The sequence below is a fragment of the Colias eurytheme genome, chromosome 20 (genome assembly GCF_061535395.1).
Source record: "Colias eurytheme isolate Ceu_HAF_F1 chromosome 20, ilColEury1 Martin Lab GWU primary, whole genome shotgun sequence".
In the NCBI taxonomy this organism is placed as follows: domain Eukaryota; kingdom Metazoa; phylum Arthropoda; class Insecta; order Lepidoptera; family Pieridae; genus Colias; species Colias eurytheme.
In genome coordinates, this window is record NC_142999.1 from 9,483,529 (window position 1) to 9,504,361 (window position 20,833).

Here is a 20,833-nt window from a genome sequence, read left to right on the forward strand (position 1 = left end):
GCTCTGTACTGTGCCCAGAGCCTTCGCAATACTCTGTGCTTTTTCATCTTTAATATCTAAAACAAAACAGAGCAATCCAACGGGTAACCATCAGAGCAAGGCAATGGAGGGCGGGCGGCAGTCGCGCCTGCTCGGTCGACTGCTCGGCAAGCTTCGCGGCGAACATCGGACAACATTGGATAAAAACTTTTCTTTTAGTTCTTCGTGGTATGATATTTTGATTGACTATTTGCATATTTTTACGTATTATAATTCATTAATGAATTTATAAACGTTAGGTTATTTTTTTATTTACTTAGTTGACTACGAACCAATATAAAGTATGGTGCCCTTTTAAAATAATAATCTGAGCAAAAAATATTAAAGTTGATTAACATTTTTATTTTTTAATGAGTTTAAGTAAGTAGTTACATGACTAAATTTATTACTGCAATGTGGTATATTTTTATTTAAATAGGTAACCTACTAAGAAATAATTCATAATTCATTAATTTTGATTTTTTCCATAAAATGGTTTCAAATGCAGCATGAGCGAGAGTGTGGGCTGCGGCAGCGGCACGGAAGACGATGTAGAACCGACCTGCACTAAAGCCACTGTATCCAATTCGACGATCGACTACACGCAGTTTGCCGCTAATGTTGATTTACGGTATCATTGCATATAATATATTTTGAAAAGACGTTTTACTAACTCACAAAAATATGCAATAAACTTATACCATTAGCATTTTGTATAAAACGTTTGATCTTTATTTTTACATAATACGTTTACAGAAATCAGAATGCTTGTGTACGTAACTACTGGTCCGATTTACGTGGGATTTTTTGAAAAATTGTTAAAACAATTGACGTGATCAAATTGGATTTAAATAGTTATATTTATTAGAAAATTCGGCTCTATAATTTATTAATTTCTTTAGATATGGAGGACAATACTTGACACCAGAACAACTGCCTGAGTTCTGCAACCAGCTGCATCACCTCGTTGAAGTCATCAGGAACATACAGTCATATGCTAAGGTCACGGGCGAATATCCAAGGTAAGGGAAAACTTGTTATTTAAGAAAATTCATAGATATACATATTTTCCAAGAACATCATTTGATTTTGCCCATTTCATATTAGATACCTATTATACCTTAATGTATAATGTTGTTAGTGAGTTTTTTTAAGATCCTATGCCTATTGTTATAAAAGTTTAGATATTTTTTATTAAATTCAGCAATTATAGCCAGATTACTAAATAGTTACCACGTAATAGTGTTTCTTAATTTCCATTCCTGTTTCAAAGATGTCTAAAAATTTATAGAACTTTTATATATTTCTCCATTTCGATTGTATTTCATTCGTTTTTCATTACAGCGAATTAGAACGTCGTCTCGAACGCGAAGCGCGCGAAGTAGCGGCGCTCGCGAGCGAAGCGAGGAACGCGCGGGATGCCGCCGAGCGCGCTACGGTACAGCGGGAAGCGTTGAGGTGCGAACGCGGACAGCTTGTGACGCAACTCGCTAAGATGAGGGATGTTGGTGAGATTTAGCACTTTTTAAATATGTTTTTTATGATTTATTAGTTTGTTGGTGTACTTTTTAATGGTTGTCGAATGTGATATTTACTAGTAAAAGATTTTTAGTGTGTTTTCTGTCCTAGCTTGTGATGTTGAAATGGAAGAATAATTGATAAATGAAATCAATAGACAATTTTAATTGTAATGCAATTTTAATCAATTTTAAAAAGTTAAACGCTTGCAAATCAGATGATTATAAAAAAAATAATTATGCTTAAAATTCAGAAAAAAATAATACCTACTTCTGATCTTACATCAATTATCTATTGTGAATTTAGATAGTTGATTTGGAGAAGGTACAGCATAAATACTTCTCTGTTAGTATCTAACTATAATAAATGTCTTATTCTTATTTATTAACAAAACAGAGGTTCGTGAGCTGGAGAGCACGGTGCGTGTGTCGGACAGAAAGCTGTACAAGAGTTACGAAGCTGTGAAAGACGCGACCGACCCGAGCGCTTTTGAACCTATTTTAGAAGAAATTAGGGTAAAACTATGTATCAATATTTTAGAGATATATTATGTAAAAATCTATAGCTTCTCGAACCAATAAGCTGTGTACCAGGAATAAGGGACATACGAAAAAGATAGTAATATCACAGACTAATAATAATATACTACGTATACAAGTAATATTATGTTTTTAAAGTCTAAAATATTTATTAACTAGCTTTTATTAACCGCCCGCAGCTTCGCCCGCGTTTTTATAAAACCAGCATAGTTCCTGTTCTCGTGATATTTCCGGAATAAAAACTATCCTATGTGTTAGTCCAAATTACCCTCTATATGTGTGCTAAATTTCATTGTAATCGGTTCAGTAGTATTTGCGTGAAAGAGTAGCAAACATACATACACATTTATATATGTACATAATTATCTTCACAAACTTTCGCATTTATAATAATAGTAGGATGAGAGATTACAATTTTATTGTTATATAGATAAAATAAATACATTTTTTTATGTTTCAATAAACAATAGAAAAAATAGTGAGGGGTGTTTTCTTTATATAGAACAAGCAAAATGCACTTGAAGGTCTACAGCGGCTGATAGAAAATCGACGTAACTCGCTGTCGAAGAAACCGTCACACGCTTTACCACTGCCAGCAAATAGTCATGATGGTAGTGTTTTATAATAATTTTGTATTCCTCTACTTATACCTAAGTGCTATGTCTAGTCATAATAAATTAGTATCCAAATTCTCTAAACCCCGATACAATTTTTTTATAACCAAACGGTTTATTCAGATTTTTCAATGCTTGGATAAAACTTATTCGTCGAATAATGTATAAAACTACCATTTTAAAAACGTATTCTAATTGCCCGTATTTGACAGTTTACGTGACGTTTTTATATTATCGTGTAATATGTATTGGACGGATAAGTTTTATCCAAGCATTGAAAAATCGGCCCTTAGAGAATGATCTTGCATATAATGCTTATTCAGTAAATATTCAGAAAAATAATTCCGTCAACCAATTTTTTTTATATCACACTATTTATATTATGCCTATAATTTCCAAAAGGTCCTATAACTTCAACACGTAAGCGTCACGAGAGTCGACGTTCGAACAAGAGAAGAAGGAAAGACATAATACGAGAACCACGCTCCGTCCCGCTCTCGGGGGAACCGAGCTCGCATGAACCACATCAGGTAATAAAATGCTACTAATGCTTAATTTTTAAACGAAATCTTTCTCGTCTAAATTTTTTGCCAACTAAAATTTTTAAAAGCAGTAAATTTCAGCAATATCTTTCCTTAGTCCGGTCTATTTACACATTCAAGTTTACATAAATTCCCATAAAGCTGAATATTGGCATAGTTGTTCAAAACATCATTATAAAGAAAATCTCAAAAGTCCTCATCGTTCCGAGGTGTGCTAAAAATTTGGCACGGGGTCAAAGGTCAAAAAAATGAGTTTTTTGCGATTTTTAGCGAAACGGTGAGTTTTTTCGCAAAATTACCCCAGTACAAAATTGTAGATCACAAAATTCTCTACAAAAAATATATCAATAATTTTTTTCCTAAAAGCCACCATTTTGGAGATATAACGTTCCGAAAAGTTGGATCAGTCGTAATCCCTCTATTTTGCACACGTTTCCACGCCACCTATGAGGTAGTGTACAAAGGCCTATTCCACGGGTCTGCTGAGATTTTATATGTTTTAAAACTATTGCAAAATAATATTATATATTATAGTGGGCAAAAACAACGGCGGTGTAATTAAATAAAATACTTAAAATAAAAAGTTAGTCGTCTGATTCATAACTGTCCAAGATTTCTGTTTCTTCTTCTTCTTGATCTTCTTCTCCTTCTTCTTCCTGTTCATCCTCTTGTTTTTCTTCTTCTTCTTGTTCTATTTCACACGTAAACTGCCCCAATAGCGATTCCTGATCGGTATCAAACGAATCTTCAAGAGTTGGTGACTCAACATTCGAGCATGATCGGCCTTGACAGTGTGTGCATGCCAGGGAACAAAACAGTCCAACTTTTCTGCAACCACATTTTGCACTACACCCTTTCTTGCAGTTGCAAAATATTGTGGTGAGAAGTTTCTCAGGTGCTGGTGGAAGTAAAGTTTGAACTGGCTCTAGTGTATTGTCGATCAACTTCCAACCCCAGTCTTTAGGGTCCAGCTGATTACCAAGCCACACTTGAACTTGGTAATATACCCGAAACAGATGTTGATGAGCAGCTACTGAGGTTGGAGGAAGAGAAGCTAAGTTGACTTGTTTTTTATTACGCGTATTTTTCACGAAAGATGTGTATCGCAACTTATCTAAGCAAGTGGTTTTTTTGGGGGCTCCGTACATAGCAAGAAGAAATTGAACTCCGTTGGTGATAACATGTTGTTGAGTTGAATTACTATTTTTAAAAACTTCAGCACATTGTAGTAAATCTTTTTTTTCAAACATTTTGAAAACTGTTGTTTTTCCTCTCCTGTAAAAAGCAGATGTCGTATCGCAGCCAGTTATTGCGTGTAGAAACAATACATGATTTTGACATTTAGGAAAATTGGATAAACTGTTTTGAGACTGATAGACTGAGATAACTGTTAAACAGATTTGAGGTTAATTGTCGGTATATATAATTTATTTACATCGTGAATTAAAAATTATTACATTATCTAAAAAATATTTTTTTTTTGCTATCTGTACCCGAGACATGGGCGGGTGACTTCACAGTTGAAAAGGGTCTAGTTGGCTTGGTCACGTAGTATTTCATATATTGGGCATGCCAACATAAAGCAGGTATACGACCCTAGCCACGCGGACAATAGAATAAAAGACAGATGTTATCCCAAGGTTATACTGACGTACAAATTTAGGAACGGGGTTTCATTATACCTGAGATTCTCGTAGTTTAACTTATATTTTACATAAGCAAGTTACAATAAATAATAGCGAACTTATTTTAGTTCTATTACACCTTTAGTGACTTTCATATGTGGCGTACGTGTGCAAAATAGAGGGATTACGACTGATCCAACTTTTCGGAACGTTATATCTCCAAAATGGTGGCTTTTAGGAAAAAAATTATTGATATATTTTTTGTAGAGAATTTTGTGATCTACAATTTTGTACTGGGGTAATTTTGCGAAAAAACTCACCGTTTCGCTAAAAATCGCAAAAAACTCATTTTTTTGACCTTTGACCCCGTGCCAAATTTTTAGCACACCTCGGAACGATGAGGACTTTTGAGATTTTCTTTATAATGATGTTTTGAACAACTATGCCAATATTCAGCTTTATGGGAATTTATGTAACCTTCCTCCTGATTTTAGGCTTAAATAGACCGGACTATCCTATGCAATAATATTTTTTTATGTGGCTTGTTGGGCTACAGACATAAATACTCCTGTTGTTGAGAAACAGAATAGAAATTACGAATATTCCGTTTGCGATTTGCTTTTTTACACTCAATATCTATTTTAATATAGATGTCACTTTATATATTTTCATTGATTTTTTAACTAAACTACCCATTTCCCCCGCCAGGTGACGCTATACATCCGCGGCGTGGGTGTCAACTCGCAAGCGTCGCGAATGCGCGCGGGCAGCGCGGCCGCTGTCACTCTTGGTGCGCTTGACGTGCCCGCGAGAGGCAGTGTACAGGATATCATGTTTTTTACGGCGCCCTGATATTATTTGAGACTAAAATTGTAGTTTTAAAGACTGTTTGAAATAAACTGTGATATACCTATTTCGATTTGTTTTTTATTTTGATTTGCAACTTATCCTGAGCGACTTATCTAGTAGGTACGTAGTACAGAGTAACTCAATTCTTTAAAGGCTCTATTTTTGCGTAAATAAAACAACTAAGGCTCTTAAATGCAATTATTTATTTAAATAATAGTTAACATGCTTGGATTTAGTAGGTAGTTTGGTTTTCCATTTATTGTCCGTGGTTTTTCGGAGACGGTCGTCAATTGTGTTGAGAAGACGGATGATGTGCTGGTTCTTCTGGTTTCGGCTGTATTGAATAAAATAACGATTAAAAATCAAATATTATGAATAAAGAACTATAGAAAAAATCATGCATTGAAATTGAGGATGTATGGTAGTGTCCAATCTTCCCTACGTCCTCAATTTTTAGCAGTTTTTATTTTTTTTACAGTTACCCTAATTGGAGCGAAGACATATTTAGCAATTCAAACGTAAGTGTAGTCGATTCAGCAGTTCTTGAGATATTAGTGGTATAACTATAATGACTTTCTGTCATATAAATAGAATAAGCTCTGCCTTGCAACTTCACCCGGGGAAAAACCCGAGCATTGAGCAGAAGCTAGAATTTCCAGCATCTAGCTTATGTGTTAAATTATATTCGTTATAACAACACAACCAATTTTCATCAAAATCCCACCAAAGTCAACACAAATTTTCCATTTTATAAAATAAGCACAGATAATTAAAACATTACCGTGGTTGTAGTGGTAGTAGGAGGGTCAGCCGTGGTGGTCGTGGGGACGTGCGGCGTGGTCGGCGGCTTCGTGTGGTGCTCGTGCGATGGCGAGTGGTGATGGGAGGAAGAGCATAGCTAGGTAACGATAAAAAAGCAAATAATATTATAGGCTACTAACTAACTAGTAACTATACGAAATTTTTTTTTCGCTGGAAATTTTGAGAAAACCGTTAAAATGCTCAGTTTTATAAAATAAATATGTGATAATTTAATTAAAAAGACGTGATTCAATCCCGTATGGATAGTAATTTGAATTTAAGATATTTCCAATTTATTGAATTAACACTAGTAGGTACTTAACATGGGTAATTTTGATGCTGTTCGTCACCACGACAAGCTACTAGTTAGCGACAATATCCTTTTTTGCAAAGAACCAAAAAATATAAAAATACTATTGTATTTTTTTTCTTATTTATCATATTTATTATTAAATAAATATTTACCTGAATAGCTAATACCGTGAAAATAGTAAGGAGCACAAAGGTTTTCATGGTGACCAACTTGTGTAAAAACAAAAGAATGATTGGGCGCCAATCCAAATGGGTGCTTATTTATAACCCCATTGCGGAAATAGCCGTAAAAAGAAAATAAAAACAATTTTCCAAACATAATCAGGCTTAAACAATGTATCGATAAAAGACGTTATCGATATTTTGCTTTGCTACAGTACTAATTAACAATGCCATTGGCGAGGTTTAGGAATTTTTTCGCGAAAATTATCATAAACTATTCCAATGCCACATTTTATGATTAATTATAATAATTATTACGCATTAATTTATAAGTCTAATTATAGAACAATTCCATACAATATCATCATTAAGAAATAATACCCTACTGCCCACCTACTGCCTCAAGTATTTTATCTTGCCCTTCAAATACAGTGAAGAAGTTTCAGAAGTCAATTAATTTGTCTGTTAAATTTTCAGTGATTCGTTACTGTCTATTCGCATCACTAATTAATAATGAGGATGTAATTGGATATTAATCGAAAAATAAACACGGTTTTTGCCATCTTTTTTATTACCTAATCTTGCCGTTAATTTTCTGCTTTAATTTGTTTTTATTACAACCAAACTAAGTAGTACTAGGTCTAACAATAAAAATAATTATTAGCTGATTTTTAAAGTTTAAAATATGGGAATACTTGTAAAAGATCAAATTTTCCGATAACTAGTTTATTATTATTTATTTCCTTACTACTGAGTCACTAAGTGGTCACTATTACAGTATCTGTTATGTTGTGAATAATGCGTGTGTTCCATATAAATTTATTTATGTTGTAAGATGGTCTCAAGCAGCAAAAAATTTCTAATTCGGGAAAGTATTATCGGGATCTGAGTAGGTAGTAGGGGCAGTAGGGGTTGATTATTATGAACCCGGGCCATTATTTAGCGTACGTTTTACCAATTTCACACCATTATATTTTTTTCCAGATGATCTAATGGTACGGGAGCTATTAACGTTGAAAAAGAAGTCATTTTAGTATAGCTGGTTTTTTGATATATTGTTCCTCTAGCTATTTCGGTTAGAGTCCGCGCAGTCTGGCTGGCCGGAGTGGTTGCGTTCAGTAGTGCGCATCTTATCTGCACAGGAAATTATCCTTAATTTAAAGTCATTTTTTAACGCGTAATTTTTAAACTTTTGCCTTTAGATAGATCCATCAATCATAATTTTTTTATTGCAAGACGTTTTTTTCGTTGTAAAATAGGTGCCAGACGCAATTTTTAATTTCGTTTTTATAAAAAATTCAAATTATTTTAGAATGTCTGTAAATTTCATATTATGTTCTTCAAACATAATATAATCTAAAATTAATTAGCCAGACGCTAATTCGATTGTTAAGTATTAAATATGTACAAATAAAAACGTAGTGAAAGTAGGTAAGTATAACAATTTGATGATTGTGTATATGGAGAGATAGTTTAAAGTGCAAGAGAGATAGAAAGGGTCGGCCGCGAAAATTAAATAACAATAAAAAATAACTTCTTTTTTTCGAAAATATACCTAAGATGCATAGAAATTGAATTGTTCCTACTCTAGGATTCCCTGTGTTGTGGGAACAAGTACCTTCCATTGGTACATTTTATTCCTTAGGCTAAAAAATAAACTATTAGGGTACATCAACAATCTTCTATACAAAACAATTTTTTTATTACTTATCTATTAAGTTATGGGTTTAAATGAAAACAGCGATTACATAAACTTATGTATATTGTTTCCAATAGCACATTGCCTAATACCACACATTACACACCGCGTACAAGAAGAAAAAGAACCACAAACAAAATACAGTGTTGCCAATACAAGTTAAATTTTCTAATATATATCTAATATTAACTAGCGACCCGCCCGGCCCTGGCTTCGCACGGGTGCAATAATCGCTAAATACACTACAGAAAAACTGTGAACGTTGAATATAAAAACATAGCGGCCCGCTCCGGCTTCGCACGGGTATAAAATACTAGCTTTCCGCCTGCGGCTTCGCCCGCGTTTTCAAAGAAAAACCCGCATAGTTCCCGTTCCCGTGGGATTTCCGGGATAAAACCTAGCCTATGTTACTCGTGGATAATGTAGCTTTCGAATGGTGAAAGAATTTTTAAAATCGGTCCAGTAGTTTATGAGCCTATTCATTACAATCAAACAAACAAACAAACAAAGCTTTCCTCTTTATAATATTAGTGTAGATATAGCCGGGCGGCCGGCTGGTACCGCCGCAAACGCTACGTCCCGCAATTTTTAAATCTGTAATATCTTCGAAAATATTCACTGAAATCCATGTGTAAAAGGCCATATAGATCTATATTAAATGAACAATGTATTCAAGGTCTTTAATTGGTTAAGGATTAATGCTGTATTGGTTAAAATCGTTTCGAAAATTAGCCATTATTTGTCGTAAAAAGTAAATGATAAAAAAAGTTATTGTGGGTTATCCATAAGAGATAGACATATACCATCACGGACTTTTCTGTAGACCTTTTCAATGTAGTTAGTACATTATTTTGATAAAACTCGTAGGGTGCCTCCGTTTGCACTGTAAGTGGAAAAATTGTAATTACTTACGTAATCACATTAGAAACCTCAAAAATAACAGTAGGTACTTCTCCACTATTTAATGGATGTTATTATACATATAAACCTCCCAATTGAATCACTCTATCTATTTAAAAAACCACATCAAAATCCGTTGCGTAGTTTCAAAGATTTAAAGAGACATAGGGACAGAGAAAGCGACTTTTTTTATACCTACTATGTAGTGATGATGATAACAATATTAATTCATTAATCTTAATTCTTAATATATGTATATACATAAATCTCGTGTCATAATGTTTGTCCTCAATGGACTCCTAAACCACTTAACCGATTATAATAAAATTCGCACACCATGTGCAGTTCGATTCAACTTGAGAGATAGGATAGTTTATACATGTAGGTACCACGGGCGAAGCCGGGGCGGACCGCTAGTATACCTACCTATATAAATTCATGCTAACTACTTTAGTTAAATTCAATACAAACTTAAACATGCGTGTGTGTGTGTGTTCACGTGTGTGTGTCGTGTGTGGTGTGGTGTGTGTGTGTTGTGTGTGTGTATGTGTGTACATCAATATTGAAACAAACTTTCTAGTTGTTTACAGATGATGGAATATTGGAAAACAATAACAATTCCTTAGACGATAACATAAATAATTCTGACAGTGTGAGGAAAGATGATGATGATGATGATTATGAAGATGGCTTTTTAAATTTAACAATGTAATTGTTTAACCTTCATTGATATAGTTTTTATTCCATTCTTTTCAATGTATGGTAACTTTAATTTATTTTTCTCTTTTATGTTTATTTTTTTTAATTTAAGCTTTTATTTATAAGAACAAGTGTAAATAATATTGTATTCTTGCAATTATTTCCTGTCGCATAGTTAAAATACACTAGCTGATGAGCTGCATGCTTCATTACTTTTTTTTATTTATACACATTATTTAATACTTAACAATCGAATTAGCGTCTGGCTAATTAATTTTAGATTATATTATGTTTGAAGAACATAATATGAAATTTACAGACATTCTAAAATAATTTGATTTTTTTATAAAAACGAAATAAAAAATTGCGTCTGGCACCTATTTAACAACGAAAAAAACGTCTTGCAATAAAAAAATTATGTCTAATGGATCTATCTAAAGGTAAAATATTAAAAATTACGCGTTAAAAAATGACTTTAAATTAAGGAAATTATCCTGTGCAGAAGAGATGCGCACTAAAAAACGCAACCACTGCGACCAGCCAGACAGCCCGGACTCTAACCGAAATAGCAAGAGGAACAGTATATCAAAGAACCAACTATACTAAAATGCTCACTTGTCAACGTTGGTAGCTCCTATACGATAAGTACATTAGTTATGTACCTACTTCTAACTTATACAGGGTGTCCCAAAAAGTAGTGATGAACGGAAGCTGGGAGGTAGAGGACCTAGAGGGCTATCCGAATCACCCCCATGTATGTAAATGCGATTTTTCGTATTTTCGGAGTTATGACGTTTTTTTCAATTTTTCACCTATCGCCGAGTACGATGATATTTTCACTCATGGTGACGTCAATTATTGCGCTAGATGCTTGATTTTTTTTTGTTTGCTAAGCTGAAAGATAGGCCAATTCAGTATGGTAACATTTACTATCGTTAGATCTTCGAATGGAATAAAAAAAGAATTAAATGCCAAGAAAGATAAAATTACCCAGTATGTTCACCACTTCAAGGGCCCGTAAAAAAATAAAATCACATAAAAAAGCGTGCCCGGGTGACGTATCTATACTTTAAAAAAAACATTGCAAGCGTTCCTACAGCTACATGATATTTCATAGCGTTACATCTGGCCATCGTGAAAGGCCATAAGCAGCCTTTCACGATACTTCTGAATGAATTCATATACCTACTTGAGTTTGGACATTATAAATAAGCATATATGTAGTTATAAATTTATAAAGAATAGAAAAAATTCGATCACTCAGCGGGACACGAACCCGCATCCTTCGCGCCATTCCGGGGCGGATGCCTGACCAACTGAACCAACAACAACGAATTTATTCTATTCTTTCAGTTTTATGTGTCTGAAGGGACACACCGCGAATCTCGAATTTTTTCTATTCTTTATAAATTTATATTTATAAACTTATAAAGCATTTGAATGCCATAAAACCAAAAATATAAATTCAAGCATATAGTTTAGTAAAATATGACCATCACGTAATATAACTCTCTGCTACGCACAACTGTAAGCCAAATGTCACTTATTGAAAATCTGTGCCTGTCGCGAGCGCAGTCGCGAGTGACAGGCACAGATTTTCACACAGAGATTTTCACACAGAGATTTTCACACAGAGATTTTCACACAGAGATTTTCACACAGAGATTTTCACACAGAGATTTTCACACAGAGATTTTCACACAGAGATTTTCACACAGAGATTTTCACACAGAGAATTTCACACAGAGATTTTCACACAGAGATTTTCACACAGAGATTTTCACACAGATTTTCACACAGATATTTTCACAGAGATTTTCACACAGAGATTTTGACACAGAGATTTTCACACAGAGCTTTTCACACGGAGATTTTCACACGGAGATTTTCAGGCAGGTTTGCTAAGCTGAAAGATAGGCCAATTCAGTATGGTAATATATTTTACTATCGTTAGATCTTCAAATGGAATAAAAAAAAGAATTAAATGCCAAGAAAGATAAACTTACCCAGTGGTGAACATCACCACTTCAAGGGCCCCTAAAAAAATAAAATCACATAAAAAAAGTTTTCCGTTTGGCTTTTAAAAACTTGCTCTATCTATAAGGTAGCTACCCCGCTGTTGCTCAGTGCAAGTGCGACATCATCGTAAAAAGTTGTCTTTTAAATGTCTGAATGCCCTTTTATCATTTTTAATGGTTTCTTTTGCTAATATGAATTTCCGGGTTATTTCGTCCAAACTGTGGCAGTCTCTCGTCTTTGTAGTATCCCCACGGAAAAAAATCAATAGTGTTTATGTCCGGGGACTGTGGAGGCCAGGCTAAAAGGCAAAGATACCCTGAAAGATGGATTGGTCGTTGCAGCCTGCGCATGCGCTGGTGACGCCTGCCTTAAAGCCTGGCTTCCACGGTCCCTCGACCTAAACCCCATTGATTTGTTTCAATGGGGATACTAAAAGACCTCGGCTACTTGAGAGAATACCACAATTTGAACGAAATAACCCGAAAATTCATAGTAGCAGAAGAAACCATTAAAAATGATAAAAGGGCATTCAGACATTTAAAGGGCAACTTTTTACGGTGATGTCGCACTTGCACAGCGGGGTCATTTTAAAAATTTCTGGTAATAACTAAACACCTTGTTATTGTTTTTAATTTGTTTTTATTGATCATCATGTTAATTCAATTTTTGCACTTACCACATTTAGATTTAAATTTTTCGATTGAAGCCTTCTGAATAATAAAATGAAATTTTCAGGGTAGCTGATAGATAGAGCAAGTTTTTAAAAGCGAAACGGAAAACTTTTTTTATGTGATTTTATTTTTTTACGGGCCCTTGAAGTGGTGAACATACTGGGTAATTTTATCTTTCTTGGCATTTAATTCTTTTTTTTTATTCCATTCAAAGGTCTAACGATAGTAAATGTTACCATACTGAATTGGCCTATCTTTCAGCTTAGCAAACAAAAAAAATCAAGCATCTAGCGCAATAATTGACGTCACCATGAGTGAAAATATCATCGTACTCGGCGATAGGTGAAAAATTGAAAAAAAAAAAACGTCTTAACTCCGAAAATACGAAAAATCGCATAACATTCATGGGGGTGATTCGGATAGCCCTCTAGGTCCTCTACCTCCCAGCTTCCGTTCATCACTACTTTTTGGGACACCCTGTATATGAATTTATTGACGTAGTACCTATTTCACTTAAATTCATAATAACTGTTGTGGAATAATGATGAATGCTCAAAATAAAATTAATATTTAGTATCACTTTATTTTAAAAACTATCATACAAGTTTCGTAAATGTGTAAAAATTACATAAAATTAAAATAAAATTGCTCTCGATGGATATTGACCGGAAGCTAAGCAGGTAACTATTTCCATAAAGGCAGATCACACTTTTAAACTTTAATAATATTAGAAAGTAAATCTTTTCTAACTGGTATAGCTTAAATAAACAAAAACGAAGGCTAACAGTATTTCAATAGAATATAATTATCGACTTGGTTTATTTTTTTATCATAATATAGTAAATTATTTCAATCTATGTGTTATATATGAATAACTGTGTACAAGTATCCGAACGCGCCAACCTTGAGACGTTGGCATTTTTGGCATGTCAATAGTCAATTTGCCAGCTCGCTTCGATTTAGTTTGGCAGATGTGAAAATGGATTGATTGTAATTTTAAATAAAAAACGAAGTTATCTGAATGAATGCACTGAGTGATATTGTCGATACTCGTATAGTGGTTGTATAGTAAACAAAGGCACGAGTTTATTTATAAAAATGGCTTCAAGGGGTGGTGTTATGGTAACTGGTACAAATGGTGCAGATTTTCAGCACAGGGAAAAAATAGCGGCTCAGTATCAAATAAGGTTAGTATTGTGATTATTTTTATGTATGTGATCAGCTACCGTCTGTGGTTAGTTAGCCTGTGACACACGACATGATATCGTCGAGTTCCGTCAAATTATTTTTAGACGAAAGCAGTAGGTTGTACTATTTCGCGCCTTTTATTTGAATGTTACGTTTATTTATTCTATTGATGAGCAAAGCTTATATAAATTGAACAGAAATTTAATACACTTTAAATTATTCAGTGCTAAACAACATAATTTTACTTCAAAACATTACTTTGAATACTTTGAAATATTTTAAATTTAACTACTTATAGCTATGTAAAAAATCTAAAATGACTTGAAACAGTCATAAATTTTCCTTGTGCTTAATTTTTAATTACAAACTAGGTAGTTAACTTAATAATGTAATAAATATGTATTTAACAATTATATGTATAATTTCAGTGCATTAAACAAGTCTAGGCTGAAGTACTGTGTATTCTTCCACCATGTATTGTTCCTGGTGATGCTGGCCAAGCTCTCTGCTGACATATTGGACAAACTGGACATTTTTATACTGGAAATAGAGGAGTTGCAAATACCACAGGTGATTTTATATGTATTTAGCTGAATAAACCATTAACTTGTGTGTGGTGCTACTGATTTCTACAAATAAATGATCAATTTACAAATAAAATATTAAATACAGAAGAATCCTATCTTTCTTTTTATGACTATTAAGTTAGGTAGCAATTCTCATTTACATGTAATAGTTGCCCTTTTATAAAAATTTCTTACTCCTTATTGCATTTTTATAATATTTTTTGTATTAATTTTCTTATATCCCATTTTGTAAGGTCTCACATTGTTTGTAACAATGAATGTATTCTATGGTTCAAAATTTATCATATACATTCATAAACCTGCAACCTGCAACCAGTCAAAAGACTAGGCAGATGATGTCAAATTTATATTTACACATACCACATAATAAAACACACTAATATCTTGATTTATTAATATACCTACATACTGACTTGACTTGATTGACCGGTTGCTTGGTTGGTAGTGGCCCTGCCTTCCAAGCCAGGGGTTGTGGGTTCGATTCCCACCTGGGCAAATATTTGTGTGATGAACATAGATGTTTGCTCTGTGTCTGGGTGTTAATTATCTATACAAAGTATTTATTTAAAATTATATATGTATGGTTATCAGCCATCTGGTTTCCATAACACAAGCGAAAGCTTAGTATGGGATCAGATCGTGCCGTCTGTGAAAATTGTCCTGAAATATTTATTTATTTATACTTTACTCTTTATTTAACTATATATGAATGAATTCCAGCCGCTCTGGTGGGAGTACATCTGGTGTCTATCCCTGCCACTATCGTTTCTCGGCCTTTCAGCTATCAAACGCAACAATATACTGCACCTTAATAGATACATGTATGGTATATCGGGGCTCGGCCTACTGCCGCTGTTATACTGTGTGGTCCATTACTGCGGGGATGTGTGGGTGTATCTCGCTGATGATGATGATGAGATTCAATTGTGGCAGGTAAATGTTGTCACTATTTCTTTTTTTTTTTAATCTCTAAACCTGCAATCTGCCTTATTAAGCATTAAGCTGGTGGTTAAAAGTTTTAATGTTGGCATGCATAGCAAACGCCCAGTGGCGTCTCCATATAATATTTGATGGAACATACATTTGGAATATGGATGGTTGTCACTATTTGATGGAACGACTATTAAGTTCATCAAATCTTAAAGGGGCCGTTCATAAAATACGTCACACTAAAATTAACCTTTTTTGACCCCCTCATACGTATTTTATGGCCCCAAAGTAAACTAAAGCTTCAATAGCGAAGTCCCATGTCCCTTAGTGGGGTAAGAGGCAGATGCATTATGTATACATCTGTTTCACTGATCGATTTTCTTTAGGGACGAGTAGGTGATCAGCCTTCTGTGTTCTGCCAGACCGAGACATTTTTTTTTCTTTATCTCCTCTGGGAATCAAACCCAGGACCCTACGCTCACGCGTCAACCACTGAACCAAGGAGGCGGTCAATAGTACCACCTATTTACAATGCTTTTTCTTTTGTGTAAGATTTTCTCAGTACTTTTGACGGATTAAAATCTTTCACTCTCATTTTTTAACAAAACTGGTTCAATAGATGGCGCGCGGTGTGTCCCTTAGACACATAAAACTGAAAGAATAGAATAAATTCGATCGCTCTGGCGGGTCACGAGTGGCTGAGTTGGTTAGGCATCCGCCCCGGAATGGCGCGAAAGGATGCGGGTTCGAGTCCCGCCTCTTGATCGATTTTTTTCTATTCTTTATAAATTTATAGTCTTTCAGCTTATCCACACTATAGATGCATAGAAACCTAACTATTTGCCCAATTCCATTCAGATTAAAACACTAACCTTAGCGTGAAAAAAGACGAATGACATTTATTTACTTATTTATATTTATATTTTTTCAATTCCAGGGTTATCCCTACGGCCTTCTCTGGTACGCCTTCGTATTCCTAGCGTGTCAAGTTCATTTCTTCCAACTATACTTCTCCTACAACCTGCTGAAGGCCTGGCGCTCCAGAGGCACTTATAAGAAAGGAAATTAATATATTCAACGTTATCCTAAGAATTTTGTGTACGCAAAACAATTTTTTGGATTTCTTTTTTGTAATATTAAATGTTTAAAAGAAATGTTTAATATCTGTTATTGTTATAATGAGATTTTATTTGTTTGTTGAAAGACCATAAAGGAACCAATTTAAATATAGATTTTTTGGTATAAAAAGAATCTCTAAACGCCTAAAAATTGAGAAAATATTAAATGCTGTAATATCTCTATATTCAATCTCTTTTTAATCATTGTTTAATTATATTAAAATATATTCATTTTTTTGTTCTATCTACTAGCAAGAGGAGGGTTGTTTATGGGTAATACTCGGTTAACATTTATAATAATTTTCATAAAAATAACATAAAATTTGAACTTAATTAAAATCTGTCATTCATATAAAATTCATTTAAAACATGGCTAAAATGCATTATTAAAACACATTAAATACATCAATTTTAATCTATGTATGCGCATGTGCAGATAGCGCAAAAATTAAATTATTAAACGAGTATGAGAGAATGATTCTCGCCAACGAAAAAAAAAGCATTTGAATAAAACCTTCCAGAAAGAGATAGATTAAGGTAAAGCGATCCTCTCTCCCTTTCTAAATTTCAGTATTTTATGAGAGATGTAATGTGTCGTGGAGTAATGCGACGATTTTGTTATTTTTTTAATCTTGCCAAAGAAGTTTCACTTCTGACACGTGTGCTCGGCACACACGCTCTTTTTTACGAGATGATAGATTGTATATAGAGACCAATCATTAATTCTTAGGATGACAAAATTAATAGAGGAAAAGAGATCGACAATTTTATATATCGTCGTCTCTTTCACACCAACGGTGATGGTTTGATGTGTGATTTCCCGGCGAGTGCTATTTGTTAATTTTACACGATTGTTAATAAAAACTTAAATTATTTGTTTGTTTTTCTTTGTGCATATTTTGCACTGCCATCGAATTTTTATATAATATTCACACATTAATTTAATTACACGAAAATACCTAAATATTTCAGTTAAAATATAAATTTTTGCTGTGTAAATACAAATACAAAATATATATTAAGATGTAATTTTGCTTCTTTGTACAGGCACTAATAGAAATTACTAAGTCGTAAATATGTTTTTCTTTGGGTTGATACATAGAAAAATAATTATACTTCTTCAATTTCTTCCATATATTAACAGCGTAGACAGAGAAACCAATAGACAAATTGATATCTTATGTCGCATTCACACAAGAAAAAGAGCAACTTATGCCGGTGTTGTGTAAAGAAATGAGAGAGAACGATAAAATTTTTTGTTTCACCCAGCGTGCCACTTTTTTCAAGAAAAGAAACCTACTTTGCTAAACAAAGTTTGACAGCTAACTATCGTCTTCCCTAAAAATATAGTTTTTACATGTTATAAGTTAGAAGTAATTCATTGTGTTTGGTTTTGCATAATTTAAACTTACCGTTAATACCTTATAAAATAATACCATGGTGCGGTGTAGTGTTAAAGGGTGTAAAAGTGATAGTGGAACGAAAATGCCTGGATTGTCTTTTCACTCGTAAGTATACAACTCTTTATCAGTTAATAGGCCTTCATGATACTTTAGCGTGTTAATATATTGTGTATCACGTGCTGTTGACTTGAACACATTGTTTAAAAACCACAAAAATAACAATTATAAATTTTAACCTAAAAAATTTTGTGTTGCCAACTTTTCTACAAATTGTTACCCACTATTATGGGAAATCTTAATATATATAAATCTCGTGTCACAATGTTTGTCCTCAATGGACTCCTAAACCACTTAACCGATTATAATAAAATTCGCACACCATGTGCAGTTCGATCCAACTTGAGAGATAGGATAGTTAAAAACATGTAGGTACCACGGGCGAAGCCGGGGCGGACCGCTAGTAATAATATATATTCTGCAGTGTGTATTTAATTAAATATCTGAAATATTCAATGGCTTTTTCCAGTTTTCCTGGACCGGATAATTTACGAAAAATTTGGATTGTAGCTACAGGACGAACAGCTTGGAAACCAAAACCGTCATCAAAAATTTGCAGCAACCATTTTGAGAAAAAAATGTTGATCCAAAAGAAAAAACTTACAATGCTATATCCTTATGCTGTACCTATTCTGGTAAATATTTAGTGGCATATTAATCTTATCAATTAAAGTCTCAACTTTTATATTATGTTTTATGTTTTTAAAATTTAATCACCTGTAGAAAAACATTATTTTGTGCATTTTATTACTTTTATAGACATTTTATTATTATATTATTTTATTATATATATATTATTTTACATTTATAGACAAATGTTAACTAACGAAATTTTTTTGAACTTCCGTCCTTATTGCACATTAAAAAAAATGTTTAAATAATTGTCGGTAAAATATTTTACTTTTTGGAGCCCTTCATATAAATATACTTAACAAGATCGCGCCATAAAAGTTTAAAAAATGTTAATACTTTGTTTATAATATTCTTTTCAAGTTAAGTAACTTGAACAAAAAACTAGAAATTTCTAGTGTTTTGTTAACTTGAAAAAATTTTTTCTTAGAAATTTCTAGTTTTTTGTTAACTTTTTGTTAAGTACATATAACACGCATTGATTATAGGAAGATGCATAAGGCCACCCAGTAAGGACTTGTACCCAGTAACGACTGCGACATCGCGCACACCTGCGGTTCCAGAAAGTATTACGGCAATCACCACCACCGCAACGCTGCCCCGCCGAAGTCAATGGACGCTCTTGGTTCCAACATTGAACCGGAGGGACGTAGTTAATTAAGTTAGAGATAATTTAAATGTAATTTTTTTATTACAATAAATTATTATTAAGTAAATTTCGTTTTTTTTGCGCCTTCGCGGGTTGGTCAATATAATTAAAGTGTGTATCTGTTAATTTACGAAAATAAACATTATTTTATTTATTTTATTTTATAAAAAATAATAAACAATCGAGTTTTCATCTGCATTATCATTACATACACATTTTCATATGGGATTATGATAATGATATATATGTACATATTATATAATACATAGGTATGTGTAAATACATAATATGTATTACCCATCTAAAAGTAATATGTTTATTATATACTAGCTGCGCTCCGCGGTTTCACCCGCGTGTCTCCACTCCTGTTGGTCTTAGTGTTACGGTACAATATAGCCTTCCTCGATCAATGGGCTATCTAACACTGAAAGAATTTTTCAAATCGGAATCAAAGTAGTTCCTGCGAATATCCCTTCCCTACTCACCTTCACCCCGTCCCGTACTACGCCTCCTCATTGAATTATACAGTATACCTACTATTTTCTGTAAATTGACACTTTTAAAAATTCGTTATATCTTTTGAATGGAATATCGCGGACTTTCTTGTAGATATTGATCCATTCTATAATACCGTAGAACATTTTTTTGTTCTATCTTCAATAGATTCCGCAGCGCACGCGATGACAGAATTTTTATTAAGGATACATTATTGCATTTTTGGTAAGGATCTCTAATTTTTTTGAAAATGCAATATAGCCTATGTTGCTCAGTGAAGATGCAGCTTTCTAATGGTGAAAGAATTTTTGAAATCGGTCCAGTAGTTTATGCGTGAAAACCATACATACATAATTACAAACCTTTCCTCTTTATAATATTAAGTATAGAAATGTAAGTATGTATCTACATAATATCATTATGTGGATATCTCATTATTATCCACTTATGTGAATAATGATATTGAGAGATTTGTATCTTACAAATTGTGGGGTAAATTTTCCCTCATACGGTAACCCTAAATATTGTGACGTAATCTTTTCTATCCCTTTCTGCGACACGCATTGCCGGTGTCTATTGGATTCTCCGTCTACGATTAACAGGGACAGTTTAAAATAATGTTTGAAATGTTACCAGTATAAAAAAGAATTACTGGGCCTATAATATGTATTAGTATAGAATATTACAATAGATATTTTTGCCTTATTCTTATACTTAAATTTGTAAATAATATAGAAAATAGTTTGGTGTCTCATAGAGGAAATGTTTGTAATAAGAGCATAAATGACATTTTAACTCGACTCGTTAT

The 20,833-nt window shown here is 33.4% G+C and overlaps 3 protein-coding genes and 1 long non-coding RNA gene across 4 annotated transcripts; 3 read left to right on the forward strand and 1 right to left on the reverse strand.

Annotated features, from left to right (window-relative positions):
- The first annotated feature begins 103 nt into the window (after positions 1-103).
- Positions 104-5,710, forward strand: LOC149899867 (uncharacterized). The gene is made up of 8 exons (XM_090113484.1): positions 104-207; positions 527-649; positions 921-1,040; positions 1,363-1,526; positions 1,933-2,051; positions 2,578-2,686; positions 3,092-3,219; positions 5,565-5,710. Exons 1-8 carry the CDS (start codon positions 104-106, stop codon positions 5,706-5,708), a joined length of 1,011 nt encoding a protein of 336 aa, XP_089969610.1. The 3' UTR covers positions 5,709-5,710.
- Positions 5,711-5,948: 238 nt separating this feature from the next.
- On the reverse strand, positions 5,949-7,063 carry LOC149899868 (uncharacterized). The gene is made up of 3 exons (XR_016457888.1): positions 6,972-7,063; positions 6,487-6,603; positions 5,949-6,039 (listed from the first exon to the last, which is right to left on the reverse strand). It is a non-coding gene; the product is annotated as an uncharacterized LOC149899868 (long non-coding RNA).
- A 6,846-nt stretch (positions 7,064-13,909) lies between these two features.
- On the forward strand, positions 13,910-16,784 carry jagn (jagunal). Its single transcript, XM_090113732.1, has 4 exons — positions 13,910-14,155; positions 14,585-14,726; positions 15,464-15,676; positions 16,611-16,784. Exons 1-4 carry the CDS (start codon positions 14,067-14,069, stop codon positions 16,740-16,742), a joined length of 576 nt encoding a protein of 191 aa, XP_089969858.1. The 5' UTR covers positions 13,910-14,066; the 3' UTR covers positions 16,743-16,784.
- Positions 16,785-17,945: 1,161 nt separating this feature from the next.
- On the forward strand, positions 17,946-20,610 carry LOC149899870 (THAP domain-containing protein 6-like). Its single transcript, XM_090113853.1, has 3 exons — positions 17,946-18,299; positions 18,721-18,886; positions 19,370-20,610. The coding sequence occupies exons 1-3, from the start codon at positions 18,229-18,231 to the stop codon at positions 19,379-19,381; spliced, it is 249 nt and encodes an 82-aa protein (XP_089969979.1). The 5' UTR covers positions 17,946-18,228; the 3' UTR covers positions 19,382-20,610.
- The last annotated feature ends 223 nt before the right edge of the window (positions 20,611-20,833 follow it).

Coding starts and splice junctions, on each gene's coding strand:
- LOC149899870 (XM_090113853.1), top strand. CDS start 18,229: ATGGTGCGGTGTAGTGTTAAAGGGTGTAAAAGTGATAGTGGAACGAAA. Junction 18,300..18,720: donor CCTGGATTGTCTTTTCACTC/GTAAGTATACAA, acceptor GGCTTTTTCCAG/TTTTCCTGGACCGGATAATT.
- jagn (XM_090113732.1), top strand. CDS start 14,067: ATGGCTTCAAGGGGTGGTGTTATGGTAACTGGTACAAATGGTGCAGAT. Junction 14,156..14,584: donor GCGGCTCAGTATCAAATAAG/GTTAGTATTGTG, acceptor GTATAATTTCAG/TGCATTAAACAAGTCTAGGC. Junction 15,677..16,610: donor ATGAGATTCAATTGTGGCAG/GTAAATGTTGTC, acceptor TTTCAATTCCAG/GGTTATCCCTACGGCCTTCT.
- LOC149899867 (XM_090113484.1), top strand. CDS start 104: ATGGAGGGCGGGCGGCAGTCGCGCCTGCTCGGTCGACTGCTCGGCAAG. Junction 650..920: donor GCCGCTAATGTTGATTTACG/GTATCATTGCAT, acceptor TAATTTCTTTAG/ATATGGAGGACAATACTTGA. Junction 1,527..1,932: donor CGCTAAGATGAGGGATGTTG/GTGAGATTTAGC, acceptor TTAACAAAACAG/AGGTTCGTGAGCTGGAGAGC.